Genomic DNA, 18,404 nt, shown 5'->3' with positions numbered 1-18,404 from the left:
CACTTTTCCTGGTGCTTAATCCTTAACCTGATTCTGACTAATACATGATTTATTACACCACTGAAGGTTATCATTTTATGTACTTTGAGAAGCTACATTACCTGAGTAGCAGTTAAAGATAACTTACTTCTTTACACCAAGGAGACAAGCTAAGTATAGTACAAAGCAGTTTTAAACAAATAAAAGAAAGCCTTTTACTCTTACAGTCATATCTGTGAAGAACAAAAAGCCAACTGAAGAAGGAAAAAAACCAGCACAAACAGCTGGTACCTAGAGGTAACTAAAACTACCTTGGGTTTTGAAGTACTAACAAAATTCTGAAAGGAGAATTGGTATCATTGAGCAAGAATGTTATCTAGCTCCTGAGCAGACTATACTATAAACCACCATGTGAGCCATACAGAACTGTTCTGTAAAGCTGTAATTGCCTATTAGAAAGTCTGTAGGATAAAATGTAAATACAGTGAAAATTGTCAGAGATAGTGGTACAAGAACTTCAGTTATTGCCAGCATTTGTTCACTAAAAATCCCACGTAGAGTGAATGGCTGTAATCCAGTCAGGGCTCTGCTCTAACCTTACACACATCCCAACCAGGTTACACAACTTAAATGGGCAGAGCCATGAGTGCATGCCCAAATCCAGAGTTTGGAGTAAGAAATGCTTTTCTTTGGTTCTGGTTTTAAGAGGCACTTGAAACACATTTTTAAATTCTTCTCAACCATAAAAACAATAAAGTAAATTTAAAAAAAAAATGAAGGTGACAATAATTATAACTCTAGGAAATGTAGCTTTCAAAAAAACCATTTTTATTCTAGTATTGGCAATGCTACAAACCCAGGACTCCCAGGAATGATCTGGATTCACTGAGTACAGACCCCTGAGTATCAGACCTCCAGCAGTGGAACACAGACAGCATTTCTTAGGGCATTCCCTGCAGTTCTCCTGCTCAAAATTTCTTCATGTTCAGATTCTGAAGCTAACAAAAATCCCAGTGCATGTGCTGTAAGTGGCTGCTGTGTGGCAGGGCTTTGATGTATGTAAGAGGAAAGCAGAAAATCAGCAGACTCACAGAAATCCCGCTGGCCTCAGTTTTAAGCCAAATGCAATCATCTTATATAAAAGCTCTGTCATAAAAATTACACTGAGCCTTCAGAAGGCAGGCTCACAGTGTGCTGCATTTAAAACTGGATTGCACAGTGGCTCTTGAGTTATGCTCCATGGTACATTGTAGCAACTGAACTTCCAATATAGACTTGAAACCTTACAAAAATTAAAATGTCTACATCTAACACAGAAACATTGAATTTTCAAATCTCTTCATATCCCTGGGGTTGTCCCCATCTCCTGAACCGAAGCACCAAAGCCCTAAACTTCAGAGAACCAGCACAGGAAATTATGATTGGACTCACTTTCCTTAAATTTGCTGGAGCTTCCAAGCATTGAAATGCAAGAAAAACATTCAATGAAATTAAAGAACATATTCAGCACCTTTCCATCTCTATAAAATAGTGTTTTTGAAAATCAGCCACCTTCACTTACCAGTGAAGTGTTCCCAGCTACCCTCTCCACTGGGAAGGTGGAAGGTTTCCCCCTTTGCCCCTCTCCATTTGGTTACACTTTCACAAGTAAATACAAATGACAAATCTTTTGTTTTCCCCATTGCCCATAAAAAAAGAGGAGAATTAATCAGCTTAGGAGAATTAGCAAAGAAAAATCCTAAGTGAAAGTAAAGCAAACTGGGGGCAACAAAGACAACTAGAGAAAAGAAAGAGAGAACCAAACTAAGGGTTTTATGAAAGACAGAGAAAAAATACAAATAGGTACAAAAATTTAATACAGTGTAAAGTAAATATTAAAAAAATTAATAAATCTAATTAAAAATATGATGTAATTTGGACCACAGGAAGAGACTGCAGAAGCAAGAGGAAAACTGGGAACCAATCAGAAAGATTATTAAATTCAGAAATGTCCAGAGCAGATGGTCTGAACAAGGATTTCTATCAGTGTGACAGGTAGGTGAGAAAGTTTCAGCTGCAAGTTACTGATGATATTAGTGGGGCTTGTGGTTGTGGAGATTAACAGAACTAACTGCCTATCTCTTCTCCTTTAAACTTTGCATACTAAAAGATTTCGAATTTCTAAAACTGTATCTTATTATATGACAAACCAAGTTTTGAGATACAAAAATACCCTGAGTTATGCTACGTTAGAAATGACAAAAATAAATTTCCATAACATGGAAAATGAACACCTCCTCCCAGCCAAAGCCCACAGGACATGTCCCTCCTTCCAGTCTTGCCCCTTGTCCAAGAAGTGTCATTGGCCTCCTGGTTTGGGGCAGACTGCACAGAGGCGCTCTAGCACCTAGGAAAGGGAAACAGGAAGTCCACTCCTAAGTTTTGTTTTTATCTCTGACATATCCCAGACCCTGGTCCTCACTCAATTCCCTTCTCTGTCACAGCTCTCATTTTCTTTTCATCTTCTGCACAGGCACCTAAGATAAAGGGCCAGTCTTTCCTAACCCCACCGAGGTTATGCCTGAAGGACAACTAACAGGCAAATAATTTATTCTGCATAATTTCATCAACTAAATTAAGTCAAATAAAAGCTTTTGTTACAATTTGACAGACAAAACCAACAGAAGATTATTTTTTAGATTGCCTGCTATTTTTCTTTCACTGTTACTTATCTGATGCACCCAGTTCACCAACTGCTTCTTTGTTTATATGACATATTATTGCATTTAAAAAGGCATTTCAGAGGCATAACAACCACATCAGATGTTAAGGCACTGGTAGCTCTGTAGCAGTAACAATTTGATTGCTCCAAACCAGCACCAACACAGTAGATTTGCAGGAAAGGCTTCCAGTTTAGAATGGTCAGACAACATCAGTCAGCAAAAAAGCTGGAGGAGCACAAAGTTGATTAGAAAACACAGGTAGTGAAATAATGATCAGGGTGCTGGAACCAGATCAACTCACTGACTGCACAGAAAGAACACTCTTACTGAGCAATAGTTCCTGAACAGCTACATGTGCTAGCAAGGTGTGCAATTTAACAACACTCAAAGGTCTCTTCTTTAAAACCAAGCCCTTCTTGTTTTGACCAAAACCAACAAAACACCAAAAGAAAAAAAAAAGGAAAAGAAAAAAAAAAAAAAAAGGCAGCTGAGTAAGGAAGAAAAAATACACTGTGGCTGAAGGCTGGTACTGCTGTTTTAATGTCAGAGATAGAAGACGCCTACATAAAAGGGAAATTCAAAAATAAACACAGCTACACTGTGAAGTTTCTGCCCTAAATAACGGTTCCTTGAATAACAACAGGAGGCATTATGAGCCTGAAGAAAAAACAAAGATTAGATAAAACAATATATGGTCTAAGAAGCCTCTTAACCATTTTTGCATTTTACCTCAAACTAGATTGGCAGAGGGTTAATAAACAAAGTGCTCAAGAGCAGCACAACTGGGATTCACCTTAGAAGCATAAAATTATAGACTAAAGAATGGTTTAGGTGGGAAGGGACCTCAAAAATCATTTCATTGTCATCTTGTCAAAGGTCCCTCTTCAGCTCTCTTTAGGTATTGGAAGGTGCTCTAGGGTCCTCCCAGAGCCTTCTCTTCCCCAGCAGCTCAAGGGTGTCATAGCAAAGGTGCTCCAGTCCTCTGAGCATCTTCATGGCCTCCTCTGGACATGTCCTGAGAGGTCCACTGGGGAGCAGAGCTGGATGGCAGCACTCCAGGTGGGGTGTCACAAGGGCATTCTCCAGTGCTGTAACCCCAGAGCAACATGGTATTATTTAGTCTTTGGGTTTTTTGCTTTGTTTGTTTTGGCTAAAACTTTATAGCTTAGTGGGGTTGTAATAGTTAACAAATCTGTTGTTTTTCACTTTTTAAATCAGGTATAATGACAACCAAGAGGATTTTATCATTAATTAGTAGGAAAAGCAAACATGCAACTATTATACAGTCTCCCCACCCTCCAAGCTTTCAAATATCCACCTACTCCATTATGTTAAAAAGAACATTTAAAAGGGCACCAGAAATTCTTAATTTAATGATAAATAAAATGCTGGAAAGGATGCAATTTGAGATGGGGAACTAGGAAAGATTTAAATAATAAGAACCACAATGAAAGGCAACTTGTAGGGACAAAAATGTACAGATAGGACTTGAGCAGAGGAAACGTTCACAGGGACAGGAAACGCTGCCTGGAGTGAAACAGGACCAATGGACCCAATGGGATACAGCCATTATGGGACAACATCAACTGAGTGGGCAACAAGTAAACTTTCAGTTAGAGAAGAATAATCTGAGGAAGGCACTGAGCATCAAGACAGTATCTATGAAATGCACCTGTAAGTGTAACTTGAAAGCAACACTCCAGACTAATGCAAATTAGTCTGTTCTTACAAACTAACTGCTAATAAAGCAATCCTCACGTTCACTTCAAATGCAGGCATTTCTTCCTGTTTGGCATAAAGTAGATTTACCAAATATTTAGAGGCAAAAGGTAGGAAGAACTTCAGACCAGCTTTTTTCCTTCTGAAAAACTAATACAAAAAATTAGGATAAAATTAGACCATATGCTTTAAAAGAGGATTTTATTTTGGTTAATGTTCTCAAAGGAAAATAATGCAGCAAGGCCATTTTGTTAACACATGCCTTGTTTTCTGCTAGAATACAAAGTCACTCCAAACTGAAAAGGCAGCTGGAAATGACAGTTTTGCTCCCTGTTTAATGAGACATTGGTAGCAGCTCAGCTTCCTCTTCCCATTGCCAAGCCATCCACAAGAGAACTAAAAAAGGAACCATCTGAGGGAGAGGAGAATAAGACACTATTTTTGGGGATTTAGTTTTGTACACTCAATCACATGACAGCACTGTAAATGTCTCTTTCCCTCTCTGTGAATTACATGCTTTTCTTTGAATTCTGCTCATGTACATTGTTCTTTGAGGAGATGTCTCTGTACTGCAGTTGTGTCATGATCCATGGGGTCAGCCACCTTTCCTGCTCACATTTCACGACTGCAAAGCTCATCTCCCAGCTTCTGAGTTCATGTTCAGCTATGTATCCCTCAATTAAATGCTGTTTGAAGCTGGAAATAGACAGCAGTTATTTTTATATAATGGTAGAATATCACATCATTTATATAAATAAATGAAACCATTTATACAAGTCAAAGGGCAACTTTTCAATTATAGATATTCTTTTTTATTTTTTTGTCTTATTATTATTATTTCACCAATCCTCCAGTACCTGATGATTGCCTACACTGCTGTCATTTTAAAGTATTTCATCCTATGCCTTCCCCCTCTGTTTCAGGGGTCACTGCCTGCACACTTTCTGCTCCCTGAAAACTGAGCTGCTTTCTCCTGATTTATCAGTGATCTCTGAGTTCATCCATACCTACAGCCCTGACACTCTGAACCACATACAGTACTTGTTTTAAAGATTAACCTATTTTCTTTAATGGTTTTCTTTCTGCCTTAGGCCACATTTTAAGTAGATTATACATAAACACACCAGCATTACTGTTATTCTGTGTGTGAGAGAATCGAGGTGCCAGTCCAGACTATCCAGGAAGAAAAGGGATTTTCCTCATTCCTGGACATGGGAGAAGTTGGAGCTCACACAGCTGAAGAGAAATGAATTCTCCACCATGCAGAGCTCTTGGTTTATGCTTCAGAACGTTCCCAAAGCTGAGTGAGCCAAAGGTTTCCCAGTGACTAGAAGGTGCCTTGCACACACAGAGGTGACATCTGCAGAGTCTTGCAGCTGATTTCCCGTTTCCCTGTGACAAGGCTGATCCATTTCTGAATTCACTCCTGCCCAAAGCAGTGATACACATGTCTGCCAGCATGGGCTGCTTTTCAGACTGTTTTGCTGAGACCGTTGTTTCTGTCACATTTATTGTCAAATTGCTCTGTCAATATTAACCAGTCAAGTGAGGGCTTTTTTTAAAGGTCGTTATTATAGAAATCAGTAAAGGCTGAGAATAAAAGGTGGAAAAGGCAGACGCAGTGAAGGTTCACAAAATGTAATTTCTACTCTCCATCACCTCACATACACAAGAATGCTTTCAGTTCTTGAAAGCAAATAAACAAGGTAAAAACCTCAGAAAGGGGCAAACAACATCTCAGAGATAGGAAACGAAACCTGAAAGACTCAGTAAGTAATCATCCAAAAATGAAAGCGAAGACATTTCTAAGGAACCGATGGTTTAGCATGTGTGTATAATCCACTAACACAGAATTGGTACAGCTAATAATACATAACTGAAATTTATGAACATTCATTTATAATTAATTTGAAATAGCTGTAAGCATCTTAATAAATATGGAAGTCCAATATTAGACTTGTATACCAGATACCAGCCATGAAAATGTTATATAACTATTATTTTTTTAACTCTCTTGGCCTCTTCATTTCAAAAGTAGAATGGACACTTTCTGAAAGATACATGTCAAGCACAACCAGCAGAATGTTTTCTGAGATAGAGAGACAAGCAGCTGCACTCAATAAAAAGCTCAGCAGAAGAAAACTGCAGGGATTTTACCAGCAGGATAGGCAGAGAATAGAAACATCAAGTGAGCCAACATTTAGGACAGCTTCTGGCAATGTAGAAAATCTACAGGCAATGTATAGATTTTTAGCTATTTGCACAACAGTCAGTGTGTGTTTAACTCACCCACTTGCTGCCAGGACGAACAACACACATTGTGCACAACTGTGCTGTGGATGTAGCAGGACATAATCAAAGCAAAAAAATTATTATGTTAAAATAACTGGATGAGGAAGCATAAATTTGTATCCTTGATTATCTACAGGATAGTGAAATTGAAGAAATCTCCCTCAAGGATGAACAAAAGAAACAGCACGGATTCTGAAAAGGAGGTGTTACTCCATAGGAGCACACTGTGAAAATTCAGTCTGAGCAACTTATAAAAATAGAATTTTTGAGTGGGTCGGAAAGAGCAAAGGACTATGGGGTCATAGAAGATCTGACCAAATTTTGTGACTACATGGAAACGAGGGTCTACACAAGCTTTTTTTGGCTCCAAGTTCACTATGACCATCATTTTTAGGGCTAAGAACAACCAAACACTGAAAACTCTGGGAAATATCAGTGCATACCTGTTTTTGAAGTTTGGTTGTAACTATGGACATCATCATTCCAAGGCCAAGTACAAGGTATTGGCACCATGGGGTGGGGAGTTTCTCTTCTGAATATTGTTTATATTATTGTTAAGAAGCTGCTCCATGGGTTTCAGTTCTGCTCACAGAGAACTGACACACCGTGAAGCTCAAAATGCTGTGAGGGTGGCAGTCCCTGTTGCATCTTTTTTAAACAAATGAGAAACCACTCCATCAATTACTGTCTTCCAGCACAAGATATGACCAGTGTTAGAAGCTGTCACACCAAATGTAGCTACAGCCACAAGTGCTGAAATTGTCTGAGCACATCTTGTTCAGAACTAGCAACAATCCCTTCTACTTTGAGAAAGTCCTGTGTAGGAGGAAATTATTTGAGGCAGATGCATATGTCTATTAGCCTGCCAGAATAATTAGTTTATTGCTTATTTCTTTGTTAGTATGTTCGATGTGAATCTATTAATCTACAGAAATGTGAAGTACAACACAGAGAAACACTGTTTGATATTTATTTGAAAGCATGGCTCTTTAGACAGAGGAAAACAAAGTAAGTAACTCTTCTGAAAGACCTCTGATAAGTAGGAACCCTTTGAAATTTTGGCAATGCTCTCTCAGTGCAATAATTGACAATCTGTCCTGATATAGCTGAGAAAAATCTTCTCATGTTCTTTTTCTAAAAGACCATCAGACTAAGACAGACTCTAGGCAAGAATGACAGGCTGATCAAATCAGTCAGACAAAACAGAGGGCTCTTAAATATAGCAAGCCTATGCTAATATTCCTTGCTACGCATTCCAAGGTTTTATTTCATGTATCAGATGACTTGGAAAATGCTGCAGAATTGTGTGCATCTCTGTGTTAATAATCTATCATGCCTTATTTCTGAAAAGCCCAGAGTAAAAGAACAACTTATCACAAAAAGAAAAACTTTCAGCATACATAAAGTGAAAACAGCTCTTGCAAAAAGGAGATAGATAACATGAGGTATACTTTTACATCTGCTGTAGCTGTTCAGTTACTTTGATTTAACACAATTTCTTAGAGCACATTAAGATAAAAAATATAAAGCAAACCCCTAATCTCTCAGGCACAAGTCCAGTATGGAAGTTTCAAGTCCCCAGAAGCACGTTGCAATTTACAGATATCATCTACTCATTTCCAACCTCCCATCTTCACAATTATTGTTAGCCCACATGAGAAGAAATGAACAAACCCAACTATTATGAAATACTTTCAAATATCAATGGTGTCTTTCCACTTTTAAGCCTATAAGCCTAAAACAATTACAACAAGATGAATAAATAGACAACTATTTTTCTGATACAGCTTCTTAGTTGTTTTTCAACTTAGCCACTTGGCTCCCATGCTGTGAAGTTCAGGTATGCATATTAACTACTGGGACCCAAAAATACCTCTGGTGTCTTTATCACTGTACAGTAAATCCCTTTCAGACTGAACTTCAGACTAAACACAGTGACCTGAGAAACTTTTACAACCACTTTCAGGCAGATGAATATGAAAATTCAGCTAAAGTCTCCTCCCTTCTCTCACTGGCACATAAACATTTAGGGCTTGACTCTTAGTGACTTAAAACACAGCAGTCCAATACTAAGAAATTTTTAAGAGTTTTCTCAAAAACACCTGCCTTAGTATTATCTAGGATCAGTTTATTACAAGAGTTGAGTTGGTAAAAATACTAAGAAATATCTGTCTCCATAGACCAGAGCTCTCTTGTTATGACTGGTTCTTGGTTTAAGCAAGCACTGAACACAGGAAATGGTTCTGTCCCAAAAGTTTACCTTCTAGTAAGTCTCTTGCCAGACCTGGTTCTGCCCCTGTGGACCGAACAAAGTCTGACAGGACTGCATCCATATCAAGAGTCATGTGATCATTCAGAGGTGCTGCCAGACATGCAGCAGCAGTTGGATTCACTGGCTGGCTAAAAGGTCTCCATCTGCCAAGGAGAAAAAGAAACAGGGTTTAGAATATACTCCCAGGTGATGTAAACCACATTTTTCCTCTATTCCCTAAACAAGACTATTTAAAAAGCTACAACATACAAATTGTAGCATATTAAAACAAAATGCATTTGTCATCCATCTCTGCCTTAGCCTAGAGCTGCTGATCACTCACATTGGAAGGTTTCTCTATCTTATTAGTTCATGTTTTTATTGATTTTTCTTATGTGCAGTTCATAAATAGCTTTGCAACTTGACTCCAATTCAGCTAAACATAAGATCAGTTAATTAAAAGCACAATCACTAGATCATTGTCACTGCTCATAAACTGAGGTTTAGCAAGGATTTAAATGTCTAGAGCTCTTTTACCTTACTAATAGTAACACACACAGAGCAGGGCTTAGGATTTTTATTTACCTTGTCAATACAGCTCCTGTAATTTATTGATTCTCTACTGTGCTGGGTCTGGCTGGGATGGAGTTAATTTTCTTCTTTCCTCTTCTGGAACTGTGGCTAAACCAGTGTTAATAATGGCTGATATTACAGTAATTTATGAGGTTTATTTGTTTTATTTCCTTTTATTGGTGACCAATGCCGTAGCTGCTGAATAATTTTTACTGTGTTTATGAGCAGTCTGTGGGGAACAATCTTACCAGGGTGCTCTCCTGGGGGCACAATCACCCAGGGACCTGTTAGGAAGCAAATCCTGTTTTGCCCCAAGTGAAATGTGACAATGTCTAACATAGGAAGTTTTTTTACCAAATCCATGGACAACAAAAATATCTGCTCTACTGCATTTTGCATCTGTTTTTCATTCCTGAAAACAAGAACCTCCTCCTTCTAGGCAATGCTCTTTATAAACATGAAACAGAAATTAAAGCAAGCACCCCAAGAGGAGCTCATGCTAGGCAAGCTATTAAAAACAGCTGGAATTTAAAACACAATCATCCTAAACATATTTCCATACTTCAACCCTGCCTGCACTGCTGCTGAAATAGTGCAAATCGAAGAAAACAGGATGAAATTAAACAATACACGAGGTAAGGAAAAGCACATATTTTACTTTTGTACTTGTTATTCACTGGTCATAGTTTACCTTTGGGCATGAATTATATTTTTCCTGTTGATTCCTCCTCACAGGCTCAGTTGCAACTTCACCTCGTGCCAAGGGTAAGGACTGGCATGGAGATTTTCTTTTAGCAGCAGATGATGTTGGTTGGCTCTTGCTTGCACCACAGCTACAGGGAAATAAACTGTGAAGGAAATTGGAAATCAATTAATTTCACTGTCCCCCACATGAAACAGTCCTTTCCTACTGTATGTGTCATACTGGTCATACTTAGCCTGAAAAATGGGATGTATTTGCTTTCTTAGACATTGCCTTTTTCTGCAAGTACATATACCTGCTACAATGCAAACATCATTTACCTTCTGCCTCAGGACGGCAGGGTCCTTCTTAGCCTCATCCATGGGGACTGGCCACTAAACCCGACTTAGTCCAACAAAATAAAAGTTTTAGAATCACAGAATCATTGAACTGCTAAGTTGGAAGATACTTTAAGGTCACAGAATCAACGAGGCTGGAAAAGAGCTCTGAGATGATGAAATCCAACTCATGACCTGACACCACCTTATTAACTAGACCATGGCAATAGAGTGCTATGTCCAGTCTTTCCTTAAACATCTCCAGGGACAGTGACTCCATCTCCTCCCTCAGCAGCCCGTGCCAATTTTCATCAAGAAATTCATCCTGATGTCCAGCCAGAACCTTCCCTGGACACCTTAATGCCATGTGCTCTTATCCTGTCACTGTTGCCTGGGAGTGACACCCATCTCACCACAATCTTGTTTCAGGCCAGAGCAATAAGGTCACCCTCAGCCCTTTTTTCTCCATGCTAAACAACTCAAGCTTCCTCACAGCTCCTCATCAGACCTGTGCTTTGTGGATCCAATTCCGTGTTTTTCAGGACTGTTGTTAATTCTACCCACTTCACACTCTTTTGGCCTCTACACTGTACCACACTGCATGTTTCACATCTCTTATACTATTTATACAAGTGTATCATTATGTTGGGGCCACATGGAGATATCAGGGGAGGTGATCTTCTCCCCTCTATTCAGTCCTGGTGAGACTCATCTGCAGTATTATGTTCATTTCTGGATCTGCAACACAGGAATGCCATGGACATACTGGAGTGAGTCCCATGAAGGACCACAAACTACAGTGGATCACCTCTGTGCAAGGGAAACACTTCTGAAAGGTAATCCTAATGAAGATGGAACAACAGAAGGAAATCTGGAAATATTGAGAAGACTAGCTGAAAAGGAATGCAGATATTTTGGAAAGAGAACTACCTTAATGGATTATGGCCAAATTTGACATCTAAGCTCTGTTTCAACTGAATGTGTTCCAATGCAAATGCAGGACAAAAATGGTACTTTTATTTTTAACAAACACTCATACATAGATGCACTGTATTTAACAGCACTAATCTGTACAAAAAGACCACCAGAAACTGAACACAACTAATTTCTTTAGTGACTACAAGAAAGAATGAAATTAACCTTAGCCAGCAGGACGGAAACATATGGATCAAACTAAAGAAACCTGCCAGAGATGATACAAAGCATTGGTGCATTTCAGATCACTACCAGAAGTGACTCAGTAGTATAATGAGTGTTAATTTAAAATGCACCAGCTGGGCACTCAAGTACAGTCACTGTGTGGGGGCTGGAGTGGTCATAAGTTTGGGGAGCTGATGTGTATATCAGCTTGGAGAAGCCAAATCGTGAGTTGTCTCAGAATCAGCATTACTTCAGTATTTTCAACAATAAAAAAAACATCCTTCTCAGAGAAAAAGACAAGACCAATCTCTGCATTTATGATGTTGCCATCACCTCAGAATTACCACATGGAATCTATACCCTGGAAGAAAAGAGCAGAGTTGGCAGGATCCTCTCTGCATTTGAATTAAAACTATTTTTTTCCCCATGGAAGTCGTTTGCTCAGCTCTCTAGAATTTAGATTTTAAAAAATCCAAACCAAACAAAAAGAACAAAAGCCAACAGAACAAGTCTTAAAATATTATCTTTGCCAGAAAACTGCTATCAGCTGTGAAAACCCACAGAGATGGAAGTGTAAGTAGCAAGCAAGAAAAGAAAATAAATTATAAATTCGAAAGGAGGCAGTGACTCAGAAGGCAGGTGGCTCTCAGACCTACTTCTCCCCAGACAGATTTGGTCTCTCCTCACCTAAGGAACCACCTTTGCTCTCAATGGCTTGTCAAAGCATTAACACAACTTACACTTGAAATGCACACACACAGCAGATCTAAGACAATCATTCACCTCACACCACCTGTCCATGAGCCCCACTCCTCCCCTGGGTAACACTACAGACACCTGCAGTTTTCATTTCAAATAGGTCACACACAATACACAAATGTCACTTTGAACCAAATGGGAATTGGCACATCTTGGCCACCAAAACACAGAAGACCTTGGTTTTCACTCACTTTCTGGCCAAACTTCTTCCCTAAAAAAATTTCTTATTTCTACAGCAAAAATACAAGAGGCAGTGAAATTAGATAATTTGTTTTATGTTATAAGAAAAATAATTATAAAAGCATTTAAAGAGGAGATACTGATTAATTTGAAATGTTAAAAATGGGCAAATAGGACTTGAAATCAATTTAGTATAATCTCAGCTATATTTTTTCTTTTCTTCTTCAAGTATCTCTCTCTCAAAGCTGAGCCATACTTGGAAGTACACAGTCTTCACCTGAATCTAAATTTAACTTCTTCAAAATCAAATAGCTTCACCCAGTTAAATGATATAAAGCTTTGGGGTTTTTTTTCCTAGAGAAGCTTCAAGAGATGCACAGGGCTAACTAATGAAGTAAAAGCAACCATGTTAAAGCAGATCCCATCCCATGCATCCAAGAACAGACAGAGCTGACAAAGCCAAAGTGAGGAACAGAGAGAAAACAGCACACACTGGATGAATCCTCAGGAAGACAGAACAACTAAGACTTTTCACTTTCCTAACTTGCAAAGAAAGGATGAAATGAGCACCATCAATAAGATCTCGGTGCTCTGGGAAACCAGTGCAGAGACACCCAGCAGTTGCATTAAGCCAGTTCCCGCGGGCTGTTTTTGTGTCCCTGCAGTGGGACAGGGCTCCGGGCCCGTCTGACATCGCTGCTCGGGCACGGGTGCAGTCGGCTCCTCCCCGGAATGTTCCTGCTGCTCTGCTCGCAATGGCTCTGAAGGCTGAAAGATCCTCTTTGTGCACACTTTGAGACTTTGAAAGTAATTCTTTCTGACAGGCCACAACTGATGGGAAATGCCATTCTAATTCTACAGTCTTAATATTATTAAATTAAAGCACTCTTTATTAGGTTAAACTATTAGGCAAAAATCTATAATTAAAGAATCAAATTCAGTAGAGAAGACTTGTTTAAGAGAAGAGCAGCTTTAAGGGGAGGGGTAGTTAATGCAGGCCACTTAAGAAAGTGGAGACAGTATTTTTTCTGCTAACTGGATTAAAAGGCATTAGTTGAAGAAGCCAAATCGATGACAATTACCTGAACAAAAGGTTCCTTTGAACTAGACCTGATGGCCAAGTGGGGCATTTATGTTAAAATGTGGACTCTCAAAACACAGTAAAATTACAAGACAGCATTTGGTGAGGGCTATCTACCTTTTCAAGTCTAAAATATCAGAGTTTTGGAACAAAAGAACAAAAAAGACAAAAAGTAAAAGCTCAAATCAGACATTATTACTAAGGTTTTATCTACACAATGGAACTCAAGAAAATTAACCCTATTAATTTAATTGGATTTGTCTATATCCATGAAATTCCTTTGCAAACACTTTCATTTGCAAATAAAATGCTGACCTTAATTTGGTTTAGCTCAACTTGCCTTCGAAGTGAGTTAAACTGAATTCACTGGAGACCACTTTAATTCTGAATGGGATAGTGCACACAGGGACTCGGTGGGACTTAAGCTGCCCTCTTTTAATTCCTACATTCAGTTGATTTGCATCAATTTTCGTTGGTATCTTGTATAGACAAGTCCTGAGCAGATACATTAGACACAGAAGTGGAAAAAATAGAGAAAGAAAGAAGCTATGCTGAAGAATCCTCAGCTCTGTGAGAACCACCAAAGAAGAGCTGTCCAAGAGAGCTGCTTAAGTATTTCCAGCCAGTTCTAGGAAAAATACCATCAAGGTCCAGGGACCAAACAGGAAGTATTTTAAAAATGCAGCTAGATTTCAGTTTTCAGAAATGTTATTTAAAGTGTCTACTATTCACTTACATATTTAAATTGTTTCAAGCTAGAGTTATAATGAAGGACACAACTAAATTATCTTTAGATGAGATTTTTACAACTGTATTTTCATGGAGCTTCAGAGGGTTTTCACAACACTATTTTTCTTACTTAAGAGTGATTACGTTCTCAGAAGGAAAAAATGTCACAGATAAACAAGAAGTCCATGGAAACAGGGGTCCTGAACTGGAATAAATCAAACAAGAGACATAGACTTTTCAGGTAATGATCTCCTACATCCCTGCATCAGTATTTTTTTCAGGATAAAACACCACCATTGCTATAGTAAATTTTTTTCAAAAAAGAAAACATGACATAGATAACAAAATAAAACAAGATATGGAGAATGAGTGTAAGTCAATTACAACGTTTCTCTTATTTTATTCACAAGGACCCTCATAGTGTAATTGTATTCCAACAGAAAGCAGCTGTGCAAAGGATAAATGTAATGCCATGATAAAGTCAGAATTTCTCTGAAACAAATTCCTTGATTTTAAAATTAATTCAAGTATTAATTATTCTTTTATCTTTGAGAGTGATAAAGAAGTAAGCAGTATTACACTGCACTGGAAAGATGACAATTAGGCTTTCAGATGTTAATCTGAGGCCTCTTATTAAATGCAGTTTCATTAAGTAACATGAATGTTCTTTACTAGAATGCATCTCCAAAGAAGCAACATGAACAAACTAGATTGCTTCCTCATTCGGAATTTTTTTCCCCTCATTTATGAATTTGTCCCAATACAGCAAGAAGATCTCATACTAAAATATTGACTATCTTCCTCCAAATGCCATTTTTCTTTATAATACAGAAGGCATGCCGGCCAAAACTCTACTCTTAACACAGCTTTCTCTCCCAAAACATCCATCACGCACTCTGTCTGCATAAAATTAACTCCAGCGCACAAAAAGCATGAATCCTGAGCAGCCATTTTTGGGTATTTATAACACGGAGTTCCATTACTTTTTTCCACGTCAGCCTCGCATGATGAGTGACCCAGTTGGGCCTGCGGGCACCAGGAGGAGCCTCCAGCCGCACATCCAGCCCCACAGCCGAGCCCCCTGCACTCCCTACATTTTGAGCTCTTGGCCCTCCTGTTTCTCCGCTGCCACCTCTGCAATCAATTGTCACAGCAACACGAGGCCGAGCCTTCATTCGCACCGCACATCAGCGGGGCCCGGCCCTGAGGGGACACTGAGCGACACCGGCGCCGCGGGCAGGCTCGGCCTAAACCCCACCCGCAGCCCGCGCCTGAGGGGACAGCGGGCAGGCTCGGCCTAAACCCCACCCGCAGCCCGCTCCTGAGGGGACAGCGGGCAGGCTCGGCCTAAACCCCACCCGCAGCCCGCTCCTGAGGGGACAGCGGGCAGGCTCGGCCTAAACCCCACCCGCAGCCCGCGCCTGAGGGGACAGCGGGCAGGCTCGGCCTAAACCCCACCCGCAGCCCGCTCCTGAGGGGACAGCGGGCAGGCTCGGCCTAAACCCCACCCGCAGCCCGCTCCTGAGGGGACAGCGGGCAGGCTCGGCCTAAACCCCACCCGCAGCCCGCGCCTGAGGGGACAGCGGGCAGGCTCGGCCTAAACCCCACCCGCAGCCCGCTCCTGAGGGGACAGCGGGCAGGCTCGGCCTAAACCCCACCCGCAGCCCGCGCCTGAGGGGACAGCGGGCAGGCTCGGCCTAAGCCACACCCGCAGCCCGCTCCTGAGGGGACAGCGGGCAGGCTCGGCCCGGGCTCAACCTGGTCCTGAGGGGGACGCGCAGGCAGGCCCGGCTCAAGCTCGGCTCAAGCTCAGCCCAAGCCCAGCTCAAGCTCAGCTCGGTGCCGAGAGGGAGGCACGGGCAGGTTCAGCCCAAGCTCAGCCCCGCAGCCCGGGCAGGCTCAGCCCAAGCCCTGCAGCGGAGCTCGGATTAGCGCTCCTGGGGAGTCTGCTGGGTCCGGAGCTGTAAACAGACACACAGCTGATTAAAACTGCCTGTAAGCAAGTGGTTAATTTGACTTACAATAGACTTTAAATAAGAATTCCTTGAGGCAGGTGTTGGATGGGTGTTATGCTGCTGGTTTTTGGTGAGGAAAATAATCCATTTTTGCCACAGTAGAAGGTATGAATAAGCAAAGTTTTGTCCCCTGAGAAATCTGGAAGAAAAAAAGAAAAAGTGGTAGTATATTAATCATTACACTTCTGCTATTTGAATAATAACTGCCAAAACAGACTTTACCTTAGAAGCCTTATAGATACTACTCTTAATACAGATAAATTACCACATACAGTAATTTGCATTAAGAATATTACTTGGGACAACACAATTAATAAAAAAAGAATTATGACTGTACAAAAATATCCTCATAGCTCTTCTACATGAAAATGGCAACTTACACTTGGAATTTCTTTAACAGTTCTTTGTCCTAAGATTCATCAAATACAGATTTGAAAGTTCTCATAAGCTTCCAAAATCTGAAGCAATGAATAGTTGTAACTGGGCACAACCCCACCAAAATCAGGATTTATCAGCCCAAATCTTTTTATGATGGAAGACATTTCTTCTGATAATGCTTTTGAAACAGGCAAAACTATAATAAGGGCCACAATTTTTATGGACTTGTGAGAATTAGAATATGAAAACAGAACATAACATTATTTCTTGTTATTTCCTAAAATACATACACAACTAACAAAATCTCAGTAGATAATAGTTCCTATGCAAAAACTCCCAGCTGTCTGTGTGAAAACTCAACTGTAACATGAGTTAAGTACCTAAATTAACAAGTGTTAACTTACCCAACTCTAACTCAGCTGTGTGTGAACTAACATATAGGAGTTAATAAGATTACCTTTTTTTTTTTCTTCACCCTGACATATTTTCATGGAAGAACTATAAATCTGACCAAAGTATTATCTTCAATTCTTTTTTGGAACTCACTTATGGATGTAACACACCACAGATATCCTCATACTGAAGCAGATTATTTCAAAGTTTGTAAAGCACAGAAAGCTGAATTTCATACATGGCAAAGGAAATGCAGTCAAACCACATTCACCTCTGACCTTCTCTTTATCACCCTCAGGGAACTTTAAAAAAAACAACTGTAAAATCCTCAACTTTCAGAAGCAACTTTTAATAACTCTTAATACTTTCAAGGGTACTTGCACTGCAGGGGATAGAAATAATCATCGAGTGTGAATATGCCTCCACATTTCCAGCTATACAATATTAACAAAGTGAAATATTTACATTATGAAACTCCTGTTAGCTCTTGGGAAATAAGTAAAAACTCTGATATCCAGCCCTCAAAACCAAATGATGATGCTTCTTCTAAGGAGATGTAACTTTTATCATTGCCCTGGAAATAAACAAGCAAAGTATATTCCTTTTTTCCAAGATACACTAACAAACAATGACTGAAACATATTTATAGTTTTGTTCAACACATCTGCTGCACAGAGTAATAAACACTTCCAACACTCAGTCCACTTCTGTTGAAAGAGGACTCAACTTATGAGCTTGCAGTAATTTTTTTTATTACATCACAATTTACCATTTAAACTAAAATAAAAATTATTCCATTTAGTTTGTGGTTGTAAATGCTGTAATGGCCAGGGCACAAGGACATGCACATAGCTCAGCCCTTTTCAGCCTTTCTCACACATGCATTGGAACTTCAGCAGCTTAAGATGAACCCTAAATACTGCTTACTCTGCTGTATTCCCCTGTACAGTGGGCTAAGAAACTGAAGAATGCTCCCTATATGATCCCAACTTAGTCTGTAAAAATACACAAAGACATAACAGCTCAAAATAAAATTATCATGAGACACGAAAAGGTTCAGGATGGAATTTCAGTTGCAATTCTTTCATCGTTCTGAGCAGAATTTTTGAATTTATCTTTTTACCTTTGCATGGTCCCTGCAACAGCTTTTGTGTGAAGCTAGCAAAGAAAATGAAATGCAGGCTGAAGATGCT

General features: G+C 39.7%; 1 protein-coding gene across 4 annotated transcripts in view; it reads right to left on the bottom strand.

Annotated features, from left to right (window-relative positions):
* The window catches only part of OTUD7A (OTU deubiquitinase 7A), a 99,912-nt gene that overhangs the window by 27,273 nt on the left and 54,235 nt on the right, over window positions 1–18,404 (bottom strand). For all 4 annotated transcript variants that reach the window (XM_088172430.1, XM_088172432.1, XM_088172429.1 and 1 more), the window contains 3 exons: window positions 16,447–16,579; window positions 10,208–10,364; window positions 8,953–9,107 (listed from right to left, as the gene is read on the bottom strand). In XM_088172430.1, the coding sequence (XP_088028556.1) occupies window positions 8,953–9,037 (85 nt within the window). In that variant the 5' untranslated portion in view covers window positions 9,038–9,107; window positions 10,208–10,364; window positions 16,447–16,579. The remainder of the gene's footprint in view (window positions 1–8,952; window positions 9,108–10,207; window positions 10,365–16,446; window positions 16,580–18,404) is intronic.

Source organism: Sturnus vulgaris, chromosome 13 (assembly GCF_052056855.1).
Source record: "Sturnus vulgaris isolate bStuVul1 chromosome 13, bStuVul1.hap1, whole genome shotgun sequence".
In the NCBI taxonomy this organism is placed as follows: Eukaryota; Metazoa; Chordata; class Aves; order Passeriformes; family Sturnidae; genus Sturnus; species Sturnus vulgaris.
Note: the sequence above shows the minus strand (reverse complement) of the source record. Positions and strands in the feature narration are given on the sequence as shown.